At 37.1% G+C, this 26,047-nt stretch overlaps 1 protein-coding gene across 2 annotated transcripts; it reads left to right on the top strand.

Moving 5' to 3' along the window:
- The first annotated feature begins 10,464 nt into the window (after positions 1-10,464).
- Positions 10,465-25,731, top strand: fgf10a (fibroblast growth factor 10a). 2 transcript variants are annotated; one of them, XM_043220875.1, is made up of 3 exons: positions 10,465-11,504; positions 23,298-23,401; positions 24,815-25,731. In XM_043220875.1, exons 1-3 carry the CDS (start codon positions 11,198-11,200, stop codon positions 25,004-25,006), a joined length of 603 nt encoding a protein of 200 aa, XP_043076810.1. In that variant the 5' UTR covers positions 10,465-11,197; the 3' UTR covers positions 25,007-25,731. The 2 variants fall into 2 exon arrangements, with proteins under 2 accessions (XP_043076810.1, XP_043076809.1); XM_043220874.1 differs by having other exon boundaries at positions 10,469-11,504; positions 24,812-25,731.
- The last annotated feature ends 316 nt before the right edge of the window (positions 25,732-26,047 follow it).

Genomic DNA, 26,047 nt, shown 5'->3' on the forward strand with positions numbered 1-26,047 from the left:
TATATATATATATATATATATATATATATATATATATATATATATATATATATTATAATGTTTATTTATATTTTGAAGCTTTTTATTTCTTTCTTTTTTAGTTATTTTAAGTTTTAGTACATTTATGTGCTTTTTTTATTATTATTATATATATATATATATATATATATATATATATATATATATATATATATAGCTTTGTTGATTATATTTCAGCTTTAAGTGAACAAAATACATTTTTAAGTGTTTTAGTTCAGTGTTATAACTTTCCAATCATGTATCAGCTTCTACCATTATATAACTCCATTAATTAACGTATAATGGAACTATTAATGTAAACATTCTTATACAGCATTTTTTTATTATTTTAGCTATTGTCATTAATGTCCTGTGAACAAACAATGAACAAACGTATTTTTATTAACAAAGATTACTGCATGCTGTAAAACTATATATTGCCTATTGCCTGTACATGTTAGTTAATAACCAACGCTAACGAATTAGACGCTTGTAACCGATAACACCGGTGTGGTCGGCCACCAGTGAATCTGTGTGGATTTATCGACATGATGAGCATAGGTCACAGGAGCCATAAACCCTCAGCAGTGACAGAACAAACGCACAGCGAGGAGGTGAAGGTCACGAAAGGGAGTCACAGATGCACAGAGCGATGGAAATCTAGCTACAGCTTCCATCTCCTGAAGCTCTCGTGAAGTTCTCACAGATGGCGGTTCATTATATTTAAGCGTGCGAGTGGCTGGATGCGCTGAAGGCTCTTCTTTGACAGTACCAGGCAGAGAATGTCAACACCGGGGCGGGATGAGATTGAGGGAGCCTCTCTAGAGTAATGTTCACAGAGCCCGGGGAGTAAAGGCCTGTCTGGATGAGTAACAATCCTGTCTGTCTGAGACAGTCCAGCAGCCCCTCTATCAACAGCCAGAATGCTGTTTTCCTCCAGAAATAGAGGTCTGTGCTTTACGGTTTCTGTGAAGGTGAAAGTAGCTGGCACTCTCACCATTTATAGGTATGAAAGCATCTCTGCTCGTGGTTATGATTACTGAGTCTTACTAGTGTGTTGTAATAGTATGTCATAACATCAGACCTTCTCTGCTTCAGCGTCAGTTCTTTCCCAAAGCTTTAGATCATGCACTCCAAATGAGTTAACATTTATTGTCTATAAAATATGAGTTATTCTCAACCGGAGAGGCCACTGTCTCATTTATTAGCTCAGTGTGTGAAGACATTAGACATATATGTAATAATTTTATTTAAAAACGATGCGTTAAATTTAGCAAAAATTACAGTAAAGGTATATAAACTGTTAAAAATAAAGATGCTTCAAAAGATTCATCACAGCGATACCATGGAAGAACCATTTTTGGTTCAGTCAAAGGTTCTTTAAAGTAGCATCTCTTTCTTTAATCAATTTTTATCACATTTTGTGGATAGGAAAGTTGCTTCAGATGTTAAAGGTTCTTTATGAATTCATTCAGACAAAAACGTTCTTCTATGGCATCATGAGGAACCTTTATTTTTAAGAACATGCATATCAAAAAAAAAATTCCAGTAAAAGAATCCTGTGGATCACAGTTTATACCTTAAAATTAATCATTACATCTGTTTTCGACTTTCAAAAGTTTTCAACTTTAGTTTTCAACTAATCAAAATGATTAATTTTGGCGCACCAAATTAACTAATTAAAATGATTTCTGTAGGACCATGTGACACTGAAGACTGGAGTAATGATGCAGAAAATCCAGCATTTCCATCACAGGTATGAATTCCATTTTATTTACTTATATAAAATTTTTGCATATTCATTTTATTGTTATAGTTATTTTATAACCTTTATTTTTGAGGTCAGAAATATCTGCACACTCACACATTTTATCAAGTCAACTCAAGTCAAGTTTTATTGTCATTTCTGCTACATGTGTGGACAAATAGCCAAATGAAATGCTGTGTCTCGCAGGACCACGATGCTATTTTCACAAATATTTTTAAACAATATTTTGGTTTTGGAAGGACGGACATATTACACAATACTATTTTCCTATATTGCAGCATATATTCCTCATAACTGTAGAATGTGTTGAAAGTGCAACTGGAATGGAAATTAATCAAACTATTGTTAAAGTTGCTGACCATTAAAGTTTGTTTTGTTTTCATTATTCCAGACAAAACCATATCTCCTGAATGCACTGTAGAAGAAATACAAGAGGCATGAGAGGAATCCAGAACAATATTTTGAAACGAATAGTGTGACCAAAGCCTGCAGACATGCCTGAGATGATTTCCTTTACTTCTGCTGACTGTTGTAACCGGTGCGTAATTCATTACACACATCATTTCACACAAAATTGACGATTCACTCGTTCTGATTTTCTGGTTGCACTTTTCCATTCAGTTACAATTAGCAGACAACATTTTCCTTTTAAAAGAATTACAAAATACACTACAGCTGAATTAACGAAGACATAATTTTCTTTTTGGATCTGGAATTTCAAGTTATCCTTTCAGTTTCTCTATTTCTGTATTTTTTTATTATTTCTGTAACTTTTGCTTCACTCTGCGTAGGGCACCTACTCCCAGGGGGACACCATCCCGCTTGAAAAAAACAACTACTATATTAATAATAAAATGTACATATACATATACATATACGCTAGTAGGCTAATGGGAGTTACTGTCGGTAATAATTTCACCGCCACCAACAACGCAATATTCCAGTTCCTATGACTTAAAATGCATTATGTAAAAACAACACAATATATGGTATATGCTATGGTTTAATTATGGTTTCATTGAAGATGGTTAAAATACACAATGTAATACAAAATAAATAATTTACAAATACCTGCAAAGGGCTGAAAAATGCTGTTGTTACACTTACAGGACTATCAAACATTTAGTTTAATATTGACCAAACATTTAATTGAAATATACAATTTTGGTCACCTGCAATAGAAATGCTACAGCCTATTATTATTATTATTATTATTATTATTATTATTTTCAACAAAAACGTGGATATCACAAACCCTTACTAAAATCTGTTGTTGTTGTTTTTTTTTTTTTTTTACCACAAAATAGGCTATTAAGAAAAGCATAACCATGGAGCTACAATTGTCATTTATAGATACAACTTTATTACAATGTATTTACTTATATATTTTATTAAAGTTCTACGTTGACCCTATTATTCCATTATTAATAAAAAGGGGGCGTAACTATGCTATTCCTTTAAGGGCATCCATTTGGCCAGCAGCGGCCCCGTGTCACATGGTGTTGAAAACGTGCATGCGCTTGGTGAGAATCATAAAACTTTACTGCTGCTTTCATCTTCGTTCACATTCTTTAAGAGTCAGGCGCGCTTTGATTCTGGTGACCAGTAGAGGCTCATTTGAGACCGTAGTACCTGGATGAGAACGTATGACTAAGACGGACCAAACCAAGACATGAGCAAACAGGTTAATTACAGTTCATTAGCAGAATAGTGAGTGTGTTTGTCAAGCATCTTGTCTCGTAGGTTAACAGGAAGTTTTGGGTGAGAACGCCGCAGGGGACCTTCTGACTCAAGCTTTGTTACAATTATCTTTATCAATGATATCAGATGTTCTTGACTCATAATTCATCTCACGAGGAACTTCAGCTTAATGCAGAATTAATAAGGAAGTTATCAACTTTATGACTTGGCCTTATTGTTTTTTTGGTGGTTTAGTAGGATCAACCCCCTTCCCACATTAGAGATGAGGAACTTGCTTTAGTAATTAACATGTGTTGATGCCTTCTTATGCTCATTATGGTTTAATGGAAGCGTCTCTCAGCTTCAGTCCTGCGTGGCTCGTATCTGTGGGTTCATTCCATCGAGGAGTGACATGTGGCATACGCATGACCATCAAAGGATATTTGCGCCATATGGAGAACTTAGTCCTCTTATCTCGCTCATCACGAGAAGATATATTTAGTGGATGATATGTGTATATGGTCTAAATCAGTATCAAAATATAGCTGCAGGCCACGATCACTGAGGTCCAAGCAGACTGGGAAAATGAAGACGTATTTATATGCTGGGGATACAGTTGTTTCGATGGCAATTTATAACTTCCTTGGTTATAGCTGCACGGTTTTGAGGATTTTCTTACAAATTTATTGTATAGCACAGATTTGATGAACAGGTGGAAATATTATGTTGTCTAGAAAATTCTATATGGCAGAATTTTGTCCTTGGGAAAAAAAGAAAGAATGCTTTTAGTAGGTGTCTGAGATCTGAGCAAAAAAACGTTAATGGCAGCACATGAAACTGTGGCCAGTTCTTAAAACATTTTATTTCCAAGTTTTAAGATTTGTAGTTGACTAAATCTAAAAATATTTTTGTTACTTGATATATTTATATATAAACAGATTTATTTATTTTTTCAGCATTTCTTTTTCATATTTTTATTCATTTATATCTGATGTACTAAAATAACTAATAACTAAAACAAAAATAAAAATAATAAAAAACTAAAGAAAAAAACAGCAAAATTGGTAAAACTTTCAAATTAAAATAAAAACAATTTAACATAAAAAGTTTTTATTTTATTTTTGTATGTTTGTTATTCTATTTAGATTTAACAATTTAGTTAAAATGTTAGTATTAATAATGAACTGTAATAATGAATATTTTAAAACCCTTGACTTTCTTCTAATATATATATTTATATTTAATTTTATTTCACCTCAATTTTTATTATTATATTATATATTTTGTATGATATGTGCTGTGACATACAATTTTCCCTATTGGGGACAAATAAAGTGCATCCAATCCAATTAACTAATGAATAAATAACTGTTACAGTTTTAGTTAACAGTAACAACACTAGCAACATGGTCTGAAGCAGTGTAAGCACACTGTCACCTGGTCTTAGCATTTAAGAGTAACTGAAAAAGAATGCCGTTGTAATGGAATATACAGAGTATTGTGTTTCACAGCGGCCCGAGGGTAAACTGGACACACGTTTTCCCTCTGTTGTGCTCTCTGCATGATTACAATGTTCTAGAGCATCTTTCTGTTTGCCTCAATGGGCAGAGAATCCATTGAGGGACGTGTGGTCTGCTAGCTTTGCCTCACTGCAGTGTAATTGTTGAACTAGAGAGGGCTCAGAGTTCAAACTGCAGCAACAGATGGAAGGCACTCAGAGTATATATATATGCACATCAATATGTGTACTGGACAGGAGATGTTTGTTGGACATGTCTGGTATGAAAACAGTGGAATGTCTGATATTTCGTATGTGGTTTCATCAGGAGGTTTTGGAGTTAGACACTAGAGCGATCAATGTTTTTGGGTCAAGCCGTGTTCCATACGGCTGTTCCAACTATTACTCCATAATAACATTGACTGAAATGTATGTATTTGGTAACTTAAAGTGTTTTCGAGCCAGACGTGTTGTTCCCTTGGAATGGAACCCGTTGCTATTTCCAGTGCATTTATTTAGTGATTAGGAGTTGAAAATCGATGGTTTGATTATTATACAGCGAGTAACTTTATTATGATGTTTGTTGAAGTGGATTAATCAAAGCTGCAGGAAATTATTTGTTTTAGGGAAAAGAAGGAACCCTCACCCTCATTAAACTCCTCTGTATACATTGTTTATATTTTTGACATTTACAGATAGTTAGAATAACAAGCAGAACAGGAACGAGAAGTGCAGTGTGAACTTTATTACTTTCAAGCTTCGACTGCTTTATTTTCTTAGAAGACTCACACCATGACGTGAAAGCAAACTGACCAACAGTGTCTCTTGCAGCTGCTCTGGTCCCTGTTAATGAGAGTGTTTATCAGGGACTACATATGGATAGCATTGACTCCAGATTCTTCAGTCTGTCATTGTGGAGCAGTGCTTACTGATGTACTCCACCGATGGTGCTAGTGTTGTGATCATTTCGATCTTAGTTTTATTATTGTTGGGTTTTTTTTAGATTTAATAATTATAATAATAGTATGTCATAAAACTAAAATATATATTTAATATGTATTACATTACACAAATATAAATTGTTCACAATTAATTTCAAAACCTTACTCTTGCTGCATGTTTTATTTTATTTTTTATTTAATCAATAATTATAGTAAAAATAATAATTACAAATGTAATACAAATCTACAATTTACAAATGTAATACAATATTGTATATTATCAATTATTATTTTTAAATATTTAATACAATACATATGCAACGTTATATATTAAATATTATCAATTATTATTTTAATTATGAACAACAATCTTTATTTTATTATAGGTATATATTGTTATATTGAAAATTTGGTTTATATGTTTTATTATTATTAATCATTGGCCTTTTTAATGCCTGATTCATAAAGTTTTTGTGTGTATGTGTGTGTGTGTGTTTGGTTTAGTACAAAGGTAAGAACATATGTTTCTGTCTGTAGTAATGCTCAGTAACCTGAGGCAGTCATTGATAGAGTGATCCTGCACACACTGACACCAGTTCAAGTGTGACATTCAACCTCCACCTCCTGCTTGGGGAGGGCAAAGGTACTTCTGGTGTCATCCCGTCGATTAACCGCCCGTGTCATTACTTGGCTCTACTTTTTGTGACCTCTGGATGACTGTGGATCGCTCACCCTCCTCCAACAACACTATTTCTGAAATATTGGTTATACATTCGTTACGCACGCTTAGAAGCAAAAACCCTTTAGTGAGACTTTAAAAAGAAGATAAGGAATCTAAATTCACTTTTTTCAGTTTGTCAGTTTTAGCTGAATTTGCTTTGTCCTAAAGGGCCTGGGAATATTTCGGTGTATAGTCTTCTCCTACTTATGACCACCTGGGCCTCATTTCCTCACTTCCTTTCCATACACTTCATATCTTTCACTGACAGTTAAAACACCTGATAAAACGCCCTACAGACACCTTAGGCCAACCAAAAGATTCATTTCTGAATGAAAAACCCCTGAGAGGCTTTATGAGAGTTTAACTCATTACTTTAAGAAAGATGATCATTTGTACTATTTGCAATATGTACAACATTTATTCAAAAAAAGTTTTGTATGACCCTATTTAATCAAATCAACCCATGCCCTGTTTTTTTTTTTACTTTTTTCCCCTCACCATAGCATTTTCTTAAACATTGCATTGTCCAGAGCTGAGGACCTTACACCCGTGAGCTGCCGCTAGAGCGATTCAGATAGATTGTGTTATCATTAATTCATCTCGCGTCGCTTTCCCTGAAACTAGAACTAATCTAACCAATGCATTATTTACCATTAGTGAACACTTACCTGATGCATATTTCAACACCAGGCAGCTGGAGTCTTTGTCTTGGAGGTGCTGATCACTTAGTGCTATTGAATGAGCTTGGAGATTGTGGCAGGTCACAGGTTCAAATGCCCAGAGGTCAATGTCACACACACCTATAAGCACAATGACAATTAAGGGTCTTGATCCGTCCTTGCAGAAACTTAAATGCTCACTGATTCAGAAAAGTGCCAAATCAAATGCAGTGTGTTAATAAAATCACTACTTTAGTCAAATATGAAGTTGATGCGCATTCAGTGGTGTAGCAAAAATTCTTCTCTTTAATTTTATTTTAAATAAAGGGAAATTTCTCTCACATTGAAGGTGTTAAACACTTCCCTTTGCGGTGCGCCGCTTGTAGCAGATGTGAATTGCACAGCATTTTTGTAGTGCATACTGTTTAGAAGCAAGATACCGAATTGCCTTATTGGTTGCAAGCTCAGGGGCCCAATGCCATTCCTGCATAGAAATGCTGGAGCGGTATTGGAGTTTCCTCTTAAATATTGTGGTTGGCTTGTAAATTAATCATTAAGAAAATCTTGGATTAAATGAGAGCAAGATAAATGTAGGCTTTGAAACTGGCCAGTATATTTACCCATATTTAGCTTTCAACATAGAACTTAGGAACAAACAGTCCTTTGGAAGTTTTCTGCCTGAAACCCTCTCTTTTAGCTTGCACAGTGACACACCTGAGAGAGAGAGAGAGAGAGAGAGAGAGAGAGAGACCAGGCAAAGGTCCTCACTGCAAGAAAGGTAGAATTTCACCCCCTTTGAAGTAACAGAGAAGGATTCAGGCCCCTCATTAGCCAGATAGAATCTACACTCAGACATGTAAGTTAGCGATTCAAATCTATTGGGACAGATTGAATTCCGTTAAATAGTGCTGTTTTTTAGTTTTCTCAGGCTCTCTTGGCTATCTCTTATGAGGCAGCAAACAATGAGAAACACTGCAGGACATTCAGTGGCAGAGGCTGGCTGGGAAAAATCCTCTGGCTGTCTCATATTCGCTCCTTTCACAAATCCCTCCATAGATAGGTTATCTCCGTGAATGGCAGTCTGTAGCCCCAGAGTCTCTGCTTTAATATGATAATGATTATTTGAGAAGACAAAAAAGGAAAACTTGGTCAGCAGATTTTTATTGACATTTTTTCCCCAAAATGTAAAATCAAAATATAATCTATGACTCAATTAAAAATGCATACAGCGTGGTGATTTTATAGTAACGCTTTCAAACTGTACCCGCAGTTGTTGCTCTACCTTGCTGTGAAATATCTATGATTCATCCAAAAGTGTGTTGGTTATGTATGTTTTCTTGCTTTTGTTTTTGTTAAATGTATTTTTCCATGCGAAAATATTTAACATTAAAAAGCATTAAAACATTATTTGCAACATTTAATTAAGTTATTGCTGCAATAACTGTAAAATAATAAAAGATTATTAGACAATAGTGTATTACAAAATCGAAAAACAATGCTGATAATAATTTGAGATATATTTCACAGGCATTCATATGTTTTAACAGGTAGATAAGCAGATATTGAAACATACTTTTATTAAAAACATATATACAAACATATAAAAGATACTTTTAAGCAAAAACACATTCATCATCTATCAACTGTTCCAGGGTGGTCCGACATTCACTAGAAACTATAAGAACACTGAGGTCCTCTTTAAGATTCAATTAAGTGTGTTGTAATAATCAGAGTTCCCAGAGATCTCATTCTCTTGATTGGTTCCTTGTCCCTAGTGTTGGCCGGAAATGTCTGACAGAGTAAGTGTGTGATAAGACCAAGGTGTTTGCAAGGAGACGTGAGATTAAGTGCTGAACCAACACTTCTGAGGATCCCGGGCACCGGGTTAGACCAGCACTAGGTAGATGGAGCTCATGAGGGTTATGGGGAGAGAACACCTTAGATTGAAAACAGCCATTTGTCTTCAACCGTGAGCTTTTGAGAGGATTAGTCTAGGGTTTCGGGTTTTCTCCTGTTGTTAAACTTTGTCTCACTAGAGGGAACCAGTGCCAGTGAAGTTTTGTTTTAACCCCAGACACAGCATCCCACATCTTTGCAGTGATGAAAATGTGAGAAATCGTACTTTGAACTTGTGGGCTATAGAAAATGATGACAATGATTTGCCAAGCAATTCTTTGTGCTAAACAATACGATGTACTAAGTAAACTATAAATGAAGTTGGCAAAAGTTTAATTGTTTCTCAGAGCACATTGGAAATGTTTGTTAACAAAACTTCTAAGAGACTTCCTACACTTCTTGACATTATATTAACATATTGTTTCATATTGGCATTTAAACACCGAGAGCGCAGTTTGTTGCGCTAACACATGTTTCTTTTCCCTCTTTTTTTGCAGCCCTTCCCCCCACCCGTAATGAGTAAACGTCTCCCCCGGTCAGTGATCAGCTTCCTCGTTTCTTCGCGATGCCAACAGCTCTTTTGACGTAAGCTAAGTCTGTCAGTCTGTTACACAAGATGACCAGAGAATTTCAATAAATAAACTTTTTCCTTCTGGACACGCCTCACATAATTCACTTTAATGTGCTTCTCACACCTTGTTTAAAATACTAACCGACTTGGCTCTCGGCTGCACAACAGGGTGGAATTCAGGAATGAAGATGTGCCCAATATGATATGAATGATATTCACTTGGCAGAAGTTGAATTTGGCTGGGTTTTTCCACCAAAAAACAGAGGGATGTCGAACAAGAGGAGAAAAGCGGAGATACGGATTCTGTTGGACAATATGAAAAGGAAATTAACCAGTCTTGAGATAAAGATTGTTTTCAGGGTGAGCTCTGTCCCACGACAGCACTGACGTCTCTTCGTCGTAAATGCCCATTAAATGTAGTTTAACGGCTAGAAGACTTTATTAGGCTGCTATAAACTGATTCCGAATGTGTATTGAAGGTACAAACAGTTCAGGTATATCTGAGTCTTGTTGTTCCTACTGTAGGACGGAAGACTGATGAGGACGGTGGTAAATGAGGGGAAAAGCGGCAATCAGCTCCAGGTGTCTCTGATAAGGCTCACATGCCACGGGGGGGCTGCAGCAGTTAGCCGGAGGAGACCTGTACGGGCCGACGCATGGGGCTCCCAGCCCAGATGGGAGGGATCGGGGTGGGAGGGGCAGTGAGAGAGGGAGACACTGAGAGTGGGTGAGGCAATTGGGAGAAACGGAGTGAGACAGATAGGAGAGGGGCGAGGAAAAATGCCCCTCGTCGCCTCTCATTCTGACGCACACATGCAAGCAAAACATGCACGCGCACACGCGGATCTTCAAAGCCGACTGCTTTTCATAGTCTCCCTATTAGCTAAAGAGATTACATCTGGGGCCCTGAACCAAATAAATAAGGTGAGAGGAGTGTCAGAGCTCAGTCTGCTCCACCTCAGGATCCTCTCAGCACTTCAGTGGTGAGCAGAAAGGAAACCCACTCTTAATCAGAGGGACACTGAGAGAGCTGGTCACAGCAGGGATTACAGTTTTTTTTTCCTACTGTGGATTCCTCTCGTTTCATCGAGAACAGATTCGCTGGCCTGTTGCATTCGGGTCATTTTGCTGTTATTCTCCAGAACATTTTCCTTTCCTCTTGCTGTCCTCGTTTTCCCCCTCGTCCAACAGAGCAGGGGTTCTTGGCTGGATTGTACGTGGGAGAGAGCAGGAGGAGGTGAAGCGGTTCCCCGCGGAGGTGTTTTGAGTTATGGATGTTGACACATTCCTTCTGGACACGAGGAGAACCGGATCCAGCCTGAGCAGCATAAGCAGACGCTACCGCTTCACTGGGCTTCACCTCCTGGTATCACCCTTTCTCCCGGCCAGCTCTTCAGCATGTACCTTTCTGTGAGGCTCTTCCTAGTCTTCCGAGCTCCAGGACAATGTGCAAATGGAAAGTGACTAAGGGTGCCTCAGCCTGGTTCCGTCTGTCCTGCCTTTCCCTGCCACTGCTGCTCCTGCTCCTGTGTTCGGCTCTGCCTGTGGCCTGCCATGACACCCACAGGGCCGTACGTGCCCCGAGGGGCGCCAACTCCTCGTCGTCTGCCGTGGTGGGGCGGCATGTGCGCAGCTACAACCACCTCACGGGGGACGTGCGCAAGAGGAAACTCTTCTCCTACCAGAAGTTCTTTCTCAGGATCGATAAGAACGGAAAAGTCAACGGCACCAAAAGCAAGGACGATCCGTACAGTGAGTAACACACGTTTTTTTCCCTCTTTCCTTTCACATGTGGGTCCCATAGAAGAAATGGCACTGCTTATTTCCTGCCTCCTTTGATTTCGCAGTCAAACATCCAGCAGATAATATAAACCTTACCTGATGTTGGTGGGCGCGAGCTGCTGTGCATGGAGTTGGGCTTTGCACGCGTTGCTCTAAAGAGGTAGTCGGCTCTAATGTTGGTCCTTAGGTTTCAGAATGTAGATTTATTCGGAGCAGGTTTCCTGGAACCAATTTGAAATTACCAGGGGAGCCTTTCCTTTCTGTAAAATGCGCAGATCGTTGGAAGTTACTCCCGAACATCCCATCACTTATCTTTATTACTGCTGCCGTGACTCCCTTGTCAAACGCCCTACTTTTATTAATTTCAAGCGCATGTCTGTTGGTTCTTTTTTTCTGTTGTTATCATGTTCATTTACGAATAATCAGAAGAATTTTAATTTTACAGTTCGTGGCATGTCCAGACACCCGGCAGGGAGCTCAAAGCACCTGGCCACCACACTCCCAATTCTCCCTCTGCGCTTTTTCGTTAGTAGGTTGCACACACATTGCCGCTAATAAAAAAGGCTTTGACATATGGGTCCCATGTGCGTGCTGTTCTGCTTTTTTAGACTAGGGTGTGCTGGAACTCCGCAAGACATGGCTGTGGGTATTTCAATTAGCTGAACTGCCTTTTAAATGTGCTGCACAGAAAGGCTCTTAATAAATCCAAGACCAGGCTTGAAGAGTTCTGGAAGGCTTTTAACTACCATCAAAGAGTTTGTCCAGAAAGCTGGACACCGTTGCAGACGTTAAATGTTTACATTTATATTTATTAGTGCTTGTTTGGAAACAAATAAATTAAATACATTTAAATTAAATGATACATTCATGTAAATTAAAACACATACACATCGTATTCCATGTTTTTGTACTTGTCCCTATGCCAGTGTACTATGTACATGTTAAAAGATTCCCGCCACTCGCTTACCACATGTAAAACATTGCACTGTCCTTGTTAGCTCCCACAATGACCCGTAAGGCATGAAGCATACTGGTAATAATGTTCCGGCCAGATGCACTGAGTTTCAGCGGGGATTCACTTCTTGTTTCAGTGCTGATATATCTAAAGTGTGGATATGGCCTGGAATGTCTGCGGGAGGCATAGCAAAGGGGAACCACTTGTTGGTGAATGGATCATTTCTCCAAAACAGATTGGACCTCTGCCATCCCTCCTCTTTCCCTGCGCTTTTTTGCGGGCGCTATAATTGAATTTGAAAGGCCTCTGGTGCCCACAAGGTAGCAGCAGTGCTCCCTGCGAACCCTCGCTTTAAAACAGCGGCACGGTGAAATGTTAGTGTGCGACGTTTACGACAAGCGTGTTTGCTTGATTTATTCTGTAATCAGAGACCATTGTTGTTGCCGCAAATGCCAGTAAAAAAGGGCAGAAATGAGTGGCTTGCTATGTTATGTATCATCATGTACTTGAAACATCAAAACATCCTCAAATGATTTTACTCCAGTTGGAGCCACTGGCATTTTAAAAGGAACCAGTCCCTATGCGGTATAATATTTCTCTCGAGTTAACAAAAGCAATATTCCCATGAACGGCATGGCGTGTCATTGTATATTGACTGACGTCATGTCGACAATTATATTTGCGTTTGAAGATCCTGTGTTTGAATAGAGCTGAATTTTATCAAGAGGGAAAAGACTGTGCACAGATCTGAGCTGTCAAACTCAGTTTTAAAACTATATCTTTAACTTCCAATTTTTATGAAAAGCTCATTTGCATTATGTTGAAATCAAACAGTCGAATGAACTCAAAGTCAGTAGTTTTGGGTGAGTTACAGAATATAGTTGTGGAAAAGCATAAAGTAGAAGAATTTACGTATTTTATTTTAATGAGACATTAATGTAGCTTACTTACCAGAAATGCACATATAAAATGTCACATCTTGATGCAAAATTTACATTTACACCCCCATAAACACTTGCAGTAAATCAAAAGCCCGTATTTTATGAGTGGGCCAATATTTGTTTTGCATATTTGATGTGGAAAAATATTTGCAGAGAGCCTAAGTATGATAGATTGTTACATTTCCCAGATTCAAACTCCCAGTCAGAGAGTCTCTTTGTCCATGTTTGAGTTCTCAAGTCCAGCCTTCTTTAGTTTTCAAGTCCACAAAAGACCTGTCTATGTGCAGCTTGAAATCCTATCCCACCCATATTGTTTGATTTCCTTTCAGAATCCATCAGCTCAGTATCACTTTTGTCACATTGTGTCTCCCCCAAGACATTTTTGGAAACGGCACCCCGTGCTGGAACTCGGAGCTGTCCTCTGTGTATTGAGTGAGCCTAACAACAAGCTCACTGTGATGCAAAAGCTCTCACACGGACCTGCCCGAGTTTAATCTTTCTTTTCCTGTTTTGATCTTGTTTGCCTTCTCTTTCTTCTGCCCAATTGTTTTGTGTTTATCACACGGCACTGATGAAAATGTCAGTATCGGCAACACGAGCGCGTAGACCTCTGGTGCTGGCATGGCCAGAGGAAATTGTTAATGAGGATCATTAGTCTTTGACAGCTCTGATTGAGAGGATTTGTCCGATCAGAGTTCAACTACTGGTTGAATCGTAAGGTCTAAAGTGCAGGGGTCTTTCCAATCTTCGTGTCAGCTCTTGGGCAGCAGATCAAACAAGGGTCAGGCCAGCGGTCATTATACATCTCTCACTCCATTTGAGATCAGTTTAATCTAATAGGGCTCAATTAAGAATACAGATTATTGCAGGTCTAATGAGGTGTTTCCAGGCCAAACTCCATTAGCTTTGGTCAGAGTGACATACTTGAAGACTGTTTTTCTTCATGAGTGAATATAAATGACTCGGGTGTTATTTCATTATTTCAGGTGTTGCTTTTCTTTGTATGCTTTAGGCTGAATCTTATCAACTATATAACAAACAAACAAACCCTTGCTTTTGTTTGCTGAACGAACGTTAATGTACATAACTTGTCTATCCTCCTGTGTTCATCAGCTTCTGTCGGTTTACCTTTTATAAAAGTTGTTTTGATTTTAATGAGAAAGAAAGATGAATACGTCTGTTCTGTCAAGCGTTTCTCAAAAACCAGCGTGGATGGACACAGCCTGCTGGGCAGCGTTGCGCTGCATTGTTGTTATGACTTACAGGGCCTGGTGTGACATTAAATCTTTCATCAGGAACAATAACAAGATAACTGCAAGCAGCTCTCAGCATGTCTGCTGAGACAAAATGGAAAACAATCAACTGATGCTAGGGAGTAGGGCATGATAATGCCAAAATGTCCCTAATATTTGCTAATGCTATCAAACATAAACTTAAAATAAATCAATTATGTGAGACTTCTGCATACAAGCTGAGCCAAAATATTATTATAATTATTATTATTATTACTTTTAATTAGAAATTACATTTAGTAAATTCTAACAAAAAATTACCCTTAATGCATTTTCCTTTGTTACTTCCAATACTTTTTGAGCATCAGCAACATTCTTGGGGCCACTATGAACTGAACTCTGAAGTATTCTTACTCACTACGGCTAGTTTTTGTTGGTGTTTTGTCATTACATTCATGTACATAATAAACATGTCTGTGATGGGTCATAATGTCCAACCACCGCAAACAAAACATTTTGACACAGCGATAAATCGTGCAGCCTTACTAGTAATGTAATCATTTTCACATGATATCTGATCACAGATTTATAATCTATATGACTACATGTTTATCAGAACATCAGTTTTTTCAGTTACCTCCTGCTTTGCAGCTCAAATGTAGTTGTAAAATGACTCACTGGTGTACATGAACATGTGCAATGTGTGAATTTAAATGACATGTTGCCGGCTCTGGCCACATGGATGGCACTCTTCAGAAGTGTGTGTGTGTGTGCGCATGTGTGCTCTCTGTGGTTACGGTGCCCGTTTATAGCTCCCGTGGGAAATCCCAACCACACAAGTAATAAAAATGACTTATGAGGATTGAGCTGATGTGCAAAAGGTTAGTGTCGGTGTTTCATTCTCTTTGACCTTGATGTCCTCATAGACTTTCTCCTTTCTGATTCATAAATAACAAAGTTGGTTTTTACAAGACATTTTAAAGATCACCACAAGATACACGGCCCTCAAAAATGCAACATGCTGATAGCGTTGACGTGTGTACTTATAAGCTGTCCATTGTTCTATTATGTTTGTTCTATCTACACCACTGTTCAAACGTTTGGGCTCAGTGAGATTTTATTACTTTTATTCAGCAATTCCCTAATAAATGGATCGAGACAATCGTGTAAATTATGTTCTTGGAGCCTTAGTAAGTAGATAAAAACTTCTTTCAAAAACTTTGACATATTTATAACAACTTTAAAACACCTTCCATACACCAAACTTTTGAACAGTGATTTATGTTCTAAATATTTTTTTTATAAATAGTGTCTTATTTATTTTAGTTAATATGTTTGAACAGAGTCTCACACTGATCTTCAACTATTATGTACTATTAGCACTTCATGCTTAAAGGAACATGATTTTTCAAAATCATGTACCATAATATGTATTTGATCATTTTAACATGTAAAACGAAGTAAAAGTCCATATTTTAAAGACCCACAACATATGTAGTTAATACATCCAGTTTTTTCCTTCTTAAAGTTCAACTTGGAGGAGTGGAAGACCAGATGTATGCCTAACCTCTGACCCCATTACCTTAAGCAGAGCACCATTTGTGCCATGAGATGTTCTGGGGAGAAACAGCAATGTCTCTTTTCTGCTGCGGTCTGTCTGATTGCCAACAGACGGTGACTAAAAGCACACTTGCCCACAAACCAGTGAGACAACAATTGTTTTGGAATTGTTTTCAGGGAACTATAAGCTTTGAGATGATCATTGAGCAGTTTACAAAGTAAGACTGAGACAGGTACAAGGAGTTTAGTTACAACACAGGTTGTTCTTTTTAGGTTTATCAAGCCATTGAACAGGAAAGATTAAGGGAACAACTCTTTCAGTGTCCTATAAATCTGTTAAGTGTTTGATATGGTACAGCACTGGACAAATAAGAGCAGGGTGAAGCTTTCCTCAAACACAGCTTCTCAAAAGCTCCTAGGGGAATTCCTAAGAGATGTGTGCTTGAACAGATGGCAGTGGTTGGCGCATCAAAGCACTGAAGAGAGACGAGGACCAGTGTGAGCAGAGATGCATCTGGTCTGTCAAAGAAGAGAGCAGGAAGTTTGAGTGGTCTTGCATTGGTTCCCATTAGGATGGGTGTTTGCTCTGACATTTAGAAGGAGGTTGGAAACCGTTTGCAGCCACAGAAGGTTGTCTGGATGTTTGGGTATGCTATATGTGTGTTTGGGATGATGCATGCACGGTTGCATGTGCGCAAAGTGTTTCAGTGGTTTCATTGCCCAGGCAATGCAAACACCGTATAAATCCATCTGTCATCAAAAATTAGTTGAGCACAAAATCTTCAGTCTTCTGACAGTGTGCAGGGTGGTTAACAAATGCCTGGGCAGTTAGTCAAACAAAAACACGATACTTACAATGCTCTGGTGATCTGGAATATCATGAAGTATGTTTAGAGTTTAGGGATAATACTTCATCCAAAAGTGAAAATTCTATCATCGTTTACCCTCATGTTGCTCTAAAAACATTTTTTCTGCTGTGAAACAAAATATGTGCGTAAATGTAAATCTCAAGATAACCCATATGTATAGGGGCTCGGAGTATAAAGCCTAGCAACTGGAGGAAAGAAAGAAGAATTGTACTCATATTCTGTCTTTCTTTTCTTTATGCGCTGTTTCAATGAGTCACATTTTAGTAGATTTATAGCGGGAGAGCAGCACTACTGTTTTCACTACTGTCCGTGGACGCATTACGTAATATGAAATAGAGCTAGTTCTTGTGTTTTAAGCTCAGACTAAAGACTTGCGCATTTGAACCATATGCCCCCAAGAACCGTAATGTTATCATGTATTCAAATACACATCAGCCGTACGGCAAGTCACTGGCTTTAAATCATTTGTCCCTTTAAGCTTTTTAAACACAATCCAATGTTTTTCTTTAAGCAAACACTACAAAACTGCACACTCTTAAAGAGTTACTGTTTCTTGTGTGCACTGTCGCAGACTTTCAGTTACAGTTGTAAACCAAAATTGCAACATTTGACTTTTGCAGTGTGTGCTCGGTTTAGCAGGCTGGTCATTATGTTTTGTCAAACAATATGGATCTAGAGCCCTAAAGACAGACATGCAGTGGAGTTACTGTACAATAAACGGGTGTATGTGAGGGAGAACAGACTGCATATCTCTCTTTAACAGTGAGTTTGTGCTCTATTAGCAAATTTCAGTAGGAAAATCAGTAATGAAAGCCTGTTTATGAGGTGCTGAAAAAATGAACAAAACTGTTTTAAGAAAAATCATCATTCTTCACAAAGCTTTTAACACAGCACTGAAAAAAGTATAGCTGTTATTCTGAGTCTGTCTGCAGAGGCCACATATGCTTTCTGTAAACCATCTTGAAAGGCTAATTAAAAAAAAATCTTCATGGATTTTGTTTTTACAGTATCAAGAACATCAGGTTATCATCATCTGCTCTGTTTTGTAGCATTTAATATAAAAACGTTGCATTTCTCCATACATTCCAACAAATAATAAGCAGTTCTTAAAGGTCGCTCTTTTTTAAGTAAAATTTCAGAATATTCTTAAATCTAGATACATTTGTTTGATAAACATTATAATAAGATTTAATATCACAATATTAAATGGCTTCGTGCTTAAAACAAGAGCAAATGGCGAGTGGAGTAAGAAAAAAAACTAGTTTTCCTTTTGAATGAAGTGTATTTTTCTGACCCTAATTTTTTTCAACTTTTTCACCTTGAGTAATTTTTCCTGTCAAGTAAAAGTCTTGAAAAATGTTTAGATATTTGTACTGGGAAAAAATCATTTAGCAGTGTATTCCAGCAGAGCCAGGACGGGATAATGAGACCGGCCCCCCAGACCCGTCCACTGATCTCCCTGAGCTCAGGAGCCTGGGGCCCGCAGAGCCCAGATCAAAGGTCCAAGTCACTGTCATCACAAGCCAATGACGGGTCAGCAGCAAAGATGCCTTTTAATGGGGACCCTTTTCCTTTTATGGTCCTGAAAACGGGGGGTTAATTGAAAAGACGTGCGTGTCAAAGGCGTGGCGGTCCGAGGGTTCCCAGGACAATTAAGCACCCTGGTGTAATATATGACTTGAATTTTTTGCTCCGGTGTGGAGAGCTGACAAGAAGTCGAAGGTTCCCGAGTGCAAGTAAGATTATTATTTTGACGTCTGGAAACGATCCAATCTGAACACTGCTAGGGAAAAGTCCGTCTGCCCGATAAAAATTGTTGTTTTCAAACACGTTTGAAGTGGATGGGGGTCTCTTTCACTCTCTCGAAGGCTTTGGTGGTGATGCAGGTTGCACGAGGCTACAAATAAGAGGCTGTGGGATTTTTGTAATTACCACAAGATGCGATAACCTGAGTTCTGTCACCCTGCCAAGAAAACATTGAACGCCGTTAAGCGGGAAGGAGGGAGGGCCACCTACAGAGCCTGGGGCAAGAGCCAAGTCTACTGAGGGAAGATCACGCTAGGCTACGGGTGGGACTCTCTGGACCACCGTCGGGCCATGGGCAGTGTAATGTCACAGACACATGGCCTCTCACAGGCAGGGTTTGAGTAAGGTGGGGCCAGGCTTGTTAAGCACCAAGGCTTTTAAGTCTTTGTAATCTGAGCCCTAACGGGGAGTAAAACAAGAATACTTGGAGGATTAGGTTGCACCGCAAAAAAAAAAAAAAAATTAAGAGAATGCCTTGGCTAGTGCTTTGAATAATGCAGGCAGTGAAATTGTGTTTGTCAGAATACCGGAGCGCCGTGATATAGATGTAACAAAACATTGATTCTGCCAGGAAAACTGTTTAAAAGTAATCACGCTCTTATGAGTCAAGACTTTACTGTCTGCAGAGCGCCGTTCTCAAACTATGCTGTGTGAAAGGTTCCAAGTGGCCAGCGAGTTTTTCTGGCTGATAATATCCAATAAATAATACATAAAATATGAAACCATAATTAGGGTCTGTGAGTTGACTGGCCGACATTAAATAATAAATACAAAAATTATAATTAATTTCTTATAACTAGCAGAACCTTTATTATTATTGAAAATGTTATATATTATAAAATAATTATGTTATTTTAAAATACATTTTATAATAAAAATACACATAAATAATATATAAATATTATATATATATATATATATATATATATATATATATATATAATATTTATATATTATTTATGTGTATTTTTATTATAAAATGTATTTTAAAATAACATAATTATTTTAAAATACATTTTATAATAAAAATACACATAAATAATATATAAATATAAATAAAAATACACATAAATAATATATAAAATATATATATATATATATATATATATAATATTTATATATTATTTATATGTATTTTTATTATAAAATGTATTATAAAATAATTATGTTATTTTAAAATACATTTTATAATAAAAATACACATAAATAATATATAAATATAAATAAAAATACACATAAATAATATATAAATATTATATATATATATATATATAATATTTATATATTATTTATGTGTATTTTTATTATAAAATGTATTTTAAAATAATTATGTTATTTTAAAATACATTTTATAATAAAAATACACATAAATAATATATAAATATTATATATATATATATATATATATATATATATATATATATATATATATATATATATATATATATATATATATATATATATATATATATATATATATATATAAAAGGTGAAGTAAAATATAAATATTAGATAAAAAGTTTCAGTGAAAGTTAGAACTGTTGACTTGGCAAATGAAATAATTTATTAAAACTGAAATAATAATAAATTATACATTACGCATCTTAAAAGGCATCTTAAAAGGCTTTTGATTATTACTCAGTATTATTCAGTAACTCATAGTTATTAGTTTAGGATTACAATAACTAAACTGTTCAAAATTGTAAGTAATTATTTTCATGTTGTTGACTTCTCTCAGGTGTTTGGTGGTCTCCAGTTACCGATTAAGCTTGAGAACCACTACTGTAGAGGTTTGCTGAGGTTTAACTCTTACATGACTGCGTGTATACACACTTTAATGAGCCAAATAAAACTTTAACAGACTTGTTGCACGCACAGCTGTTGTTCTTGGTAATGTCTTAAAAATGTTGATTAGATAATATGCGCTTGAGAGCTTACTGCACTTAAGACACTTAAAACATTTCTCTGTACTTTCAGGTCAAATCTCAAATTAAATACCTGGTATTTGGCAGAAATCTGAAATGAAAGAGAGGCAGATCTTAAATGTTTATGGTGTGGAAGAAGAAAGCACGCAGAGAGTCCTGTCGCTTAGATGCCTCAGAGATGTTTTGGTTTTATAAATCCAGCCTTTTGTTGCAGACCTGCATTTCAGCTTCAATGCAGACAGGAGAAACACTCCTGGGACTCGTGAGGGAGTCGTAAAAAAAAAAAAAAAAGACTCCAGTGTGTTTTGGTTTGACAGACCACATCAAATAGCCGAAAGCAAACAGGTGCTTTCTGCCAGACGATTCAGGCTTTATTTTGACATAGCATGCTTTAAAGAGCCACCAAATTTACTGTAGACATGACATGTTGTTTGCACACATGACATGACATCACTCGCATAGGGATGGGTGATAGGTGTTAGGGATTTCTGGTCAAAATTTATATACGCTTGTGTCATTTTGGGCAGCCGTTCCATTGCTTTTGTCCGCTCTATTACTCTTTGATCATGGATTATTCCCCCTTAATCCTACTGAGTCTGTGATCCCATCTCTGAGCCCCCTCCTTTTATTCTGTTGCTCTTGCTCATGAACCTGAGGCGAGGGAGGAGAGAGGATAGAGGACTAGGTCTCCTTACATCTTCTCTCGGTGATTGCAACCTGAGCTCATGTGGAGTAACTGCCTTCAGATCCACTTAATCCGCCTGTTGTAGCAGCGCTTGCGCTCCTGATGCACAGGTGTGGATACAATTCTTCTGCGTCACAAAACTCGGATGTAAATGTTAGGCAAGACTCTGACGCTTATACATAGTTCTGTAAGCAGATATGTAACATATTGACTTTTTTCTAGAGTGGGCCATCTGACTGACATATACAGCCACAATTATTTTTATCATATACAGTATTTGTGACCATGGACCATTTGTAGCAATAGCCACAGTACATTGTATGGGTCAAAATTTGACATTTTTCTTTTTTGCAAAAAATCATTAGGGCATTAAATCAATATATGTGGTATTAGTTGTATCTCAGCCAAATACTATCCTATCCTAACAATCATACATCAGTGGATAGATTTATCTAGCTTTGAGGAGTTGTATAGTGATGTATAAAGATGTTATAATGCTATACTGATATTCTAGGGAATTGTGTGCTTCCAATTTTATAGCAACAGTTTGGAGAGGACCTTTTTCTATTCTAACATGACAATCCCTCTGTATATAAGGCAAGGTTAAAAAAAGAAATGATTGATTGAGTCAGTTTGGAAGAACTTGACTGGTCTGCATAAAGCTGACTCCTAATCCCAGCTGAACACCTCTGGTGTGACTTTAAATGCAGTCCTTGAGCCAAAAACCCATCACCAAACACCAGTGACCTGCACATTCACTATATTGACAAAATGATTGGGACACCCCTTCTGTAGAAAACTTCCAAAACAGTGCCAACAAAGGACTGTTTTGTACAGCTAAAAATAGCTTTAAGATCAAGAAAAAGGGGATAGATTCTAATCCAAAAATAACAAGTGGAATATGTCCTTGGACATTTATCTATCTTTAAGTCAATAACTTAACCAGCATAATTTCCTAAGTCAATCAGCATAACTGGGTTGCATCACCAGCTAGACCAGCACTAATTACCCTAAACTAGTAAGGAGGTAGATGCTAGTATTTTAAGCAGGATTGGTAGGCCATTCACTTGCTTTAGAAGCGTGATTTATATATTTTATTTATTTATTTTTTACAATTTTGTGTTGTTGAATAGTTGCAGATAAGTATTGAATTCACTTAGACAGCGAGGTAAACTGAACTGCTCGTGTTCGTCAAAGGCCAGAAGCTGCAGGCAAAAGCTCTCTTAACCCCATACACAAACGACATAGGATCATATAGCCCTGTGTGCGACTAGGACATGCTTTGGTCTGGGACTAATCCCATCTAAAGCGTGATGGCTTTATGGGTTTACATAATTGCCTTTTAAAAGGCAAAACAGTAATGGTTACCACAACTTGAATCACTAATGGCTACAAAGCTCTTCCAGCATGCCTTTCAGCTCTCAAAACTCCAACAAAGACAACAAAATATGACTTTTCATGCCATAAATGAGCACTTTTGAACATAAGTACTCCTGCATAAGAGAATTTCTGACTGTTGCACTGTTGTTATGAGGTGGATTGTGGGTAAAGTTCGAGGAGGTCATTTCTGTGATGTTTTACCTATATTTACATGTTGATATTTGTTACCTGTTCTATCATTTTAGGCTTGCATTTAATTTATGTCATTATGCAATTACATGTTTCATACGACACCAGCAGTGCACCTTGTTTCATGTAAAATAAGTATTTGCATAATTCCGAAAGCTCTAAAACCTGCAATGTTTTAATGTGGACATTATGTAAATTATACGTTTATGTTTGTTTTCTAGGTACACTCGAAATCAAGTCTGTGGATGTGGGCATCGTTGCCATCAAGGGGATTCAAAGCAATTACTACCTTGCAATTAACAAGAAAGGGGTGGTCTACGGGGCGGTAAGCATCATTTTCTCTTTTAATTATAGTTAATGACTGGACTCCACAACAAATAATGATAACGTTTCGTGATCCTGTCCAAACCGAAGACGGGAGTTCTTATCGGGAATTGTTAAACAACATTCAGAATTTCTAAACTATTTATAGAAATTCAGCTCTTTACAAGCTTCCAGAAAGATCCGTCAGTCCTTAGTCCCTCTCAGAGGCTTTGATGTCAGAGAGCCTGCTCTATTTCTCATGTCTCGGGGCACTTAAAAAGCCCGGGGTTGTTTTAAAGGACAGTTCCACTCCATTGCCTGTAAATAATCCCCCAGCAAAAGTCGGCTTGAGCAAAAGAGTTCTGTCATCTTTGAAAAAGTAAGCCGAGAAGGCCCTCTTCTTTACACTGTAGTCTCTCCTCCAATACTGCTCCATGCATGCGTTCTCCTCCATTCACAATCCAGCCATACAATCCTCTGCTCGCTCTTTGTTCCGAGTTCTCTCCAGCCCCATCGCCTCTCATTCATCCGCTCTCATGAATGGCAAATGTTACCTGAAACAGGCAAAAATAGTGCTGTACATTTCTCAAAAGTGAAATCAACAGAGTGGAAGGGGAAAGTCCTAAAATGCAATCGTCCTGTCCCTCGGGTCTGTTGAAATATCAATAAAGTGACGTTCGCTACTATTTATATGATGGGAAAAAAGCACATATATATATATATATATATGTCTGTGTGTGATTTTAAAGGATAAAATGTGGAGGTGAGGAATAAAAATGATGGTGCTGTGAGTGAAGGAGAAATAGTGGAGGATACAATTTTAAAAACAAACAAAAAAAATTAAAGTTACAGATGTTCTTACAGACGTTCAGATTAATATTAATTTTAATGTGTCAATATTATATTGATAATATTTATAACAATATTTTGTATTTAAAATAAAAAAGAATATTTTCCGAATATCGCAGAAGCCATTTTGATAAATGTTAAGATGGTAAAGATCGTAGTGGACACAGTTTATCTAAAAATTAGCATCTATTTATTTCAATATATATATATACTGCATATTTGTGTATACATAATAAATGTACACAGCACACACATATATATTATGTAAATCAAAACATTTGTTTAGGATGCAATTACCCTCAATCAATCGCTTGATAACACTACTAATAATACATTCATTTCATTCCATAAATAGAAAAAAAGAGGAATATTATTTATATTAATATGTATTGATCCTTTTAATGTCATATTATAACAGCATATTATATATTATATAATAATGCAAGTAATTATAGTATAACATTGTATCCATTTCATGAAAGGTGTTTTTTTATTAATACTGATATGGTTTTTAAATAAATCAACAAACTGCACTGCATCACCAAATACCTCAAAGTGACTCAAGCATGTCTTCTTCTTTCAGAAGGATTTTGGTGTCGACTGCAAGCTGATAGAGCGGATAGAGGAGAACAGGTACAACACCTACGCCTCGGCCGAGTGGAGGAACAGGAAGAAGCCCATGTTCGTGGGCCTGATGGCCAACGGGAAGCCGATGAGAGCCAAAAAGACCCGGAGAAAAAACACAGCCACACACTTTCTTCCCATTCCTATCGTGTAGCTACAACCCCACCAAAAGGGAACATTTAACTGCACTGAGGAAAGACTTGGAATTTGTGGACAGTTTGGAGAAGGCACTATGTAAAGAAACTAAGAGAACTCCTTTTCACTGAGTCCGATTGTTGTCACATATTTGTTTTTAAGTTATTGGCACCAGGGAAAATATGGGACTTTTTTTTTTTTATCATGCCAAACCTTTTTCTAGCAAAGGAAAGGTTGGACCAAAACCTACGGAGAGGAATCGGACGTTGCAACCTCCCAGAATGAACTGAAGAGACCTTTCACAGAGTGTATTGCTTGTGTGTATTTGTGTGTGTGACCTTTGGATGCAGTTATTTATGCTGTACTAACTCATACGAAACACTCTAACAGACTCTCAAACTCTGTGACTCAGTGGACCGAAAGTTATGCAAACACTTACTGGAAGCACTTGCTCAAGGTGCAAGACTGAGAGGCCGAGACGGAGACCCCGCATCCTTCATCCGAATTTAGTCAAGCTAGCACCATAGCGTAAAGAACTCTAACATTATTAACATGCAAAAGCCACTGTATTTGATATCTCCATTCTTTACCTGACTGCTTTGGAATAAATTATTTATTTTATGTAATATTTAAAGAAAAACAAAGGCAAAAAAACATGGAATGGACATTTTTTATCATTTATGCTCCTCTTTTAAAAAGCTATTCTATCGGTTTCACATGAATAAATAAATATATTTCTCCTTACCTAGCAGAAGTGTCGTCCGTGATGCTGAGAAAAGCTCATTTTCTTCTTTTATTCACTTCTAAGAGGTTAAATGCATCTGTAAAGCAAACGATTTTGCACGTACAGAGGGAAAGTGTGACACGATTAATTCATTTTCTGTACCTTTAAAAACTCAGCTTTAGTGATTTTTCTCAGTCACTGTTTACATTTTAAAATGGCATGATTGAAACCATGCATCACTCTTTCATAAAGAAAGCAATAAAAATCCCAGCGATAACTATGAGATCATCTCTAAAAGCATTCAAAAATGCACTGCCACACATATTGTCCTAGTAT

This window comes from Puntigrus tetrazona, chromosome 21 (genome assembly GCF_018831695.1).
Source record: "Puntigrus tetrazona isolate hp1 chromosome 21, ASM1883169v1, whole genome shotgun sequence".
Taxonomy (NCBI): domain Eukaryota; kingdom Metazoa; phylum Chordata; class Actinopteri; order Cypriniformes; family Cyprinidae; genus Puntigrus; species Puntigrus tetrazona.

Coding starts and splice junctions, on each gene's coding strand:
- fgf10a (XM_043220874.1), top strand. CDS start 11,198: ATGTGCAAATGGAAAGTGACTAAGGGTGCCTCAGCCTGGTTCCGTCTG. Junction 11,505..23,297: donor AAGCAAGGACGATCCGTACA/GTGAGTAACACA, acceptor TTTGTTTTCTAG/GTACACTCGAAATCAAGTCT. Junction 23,402..24,811: donor AAGGGGTGGTCTACGGGGCG/GTAAGCATCATT, acceptor TTCTTCTTTCAG/AAGGATTTTGGTGTCGACTG.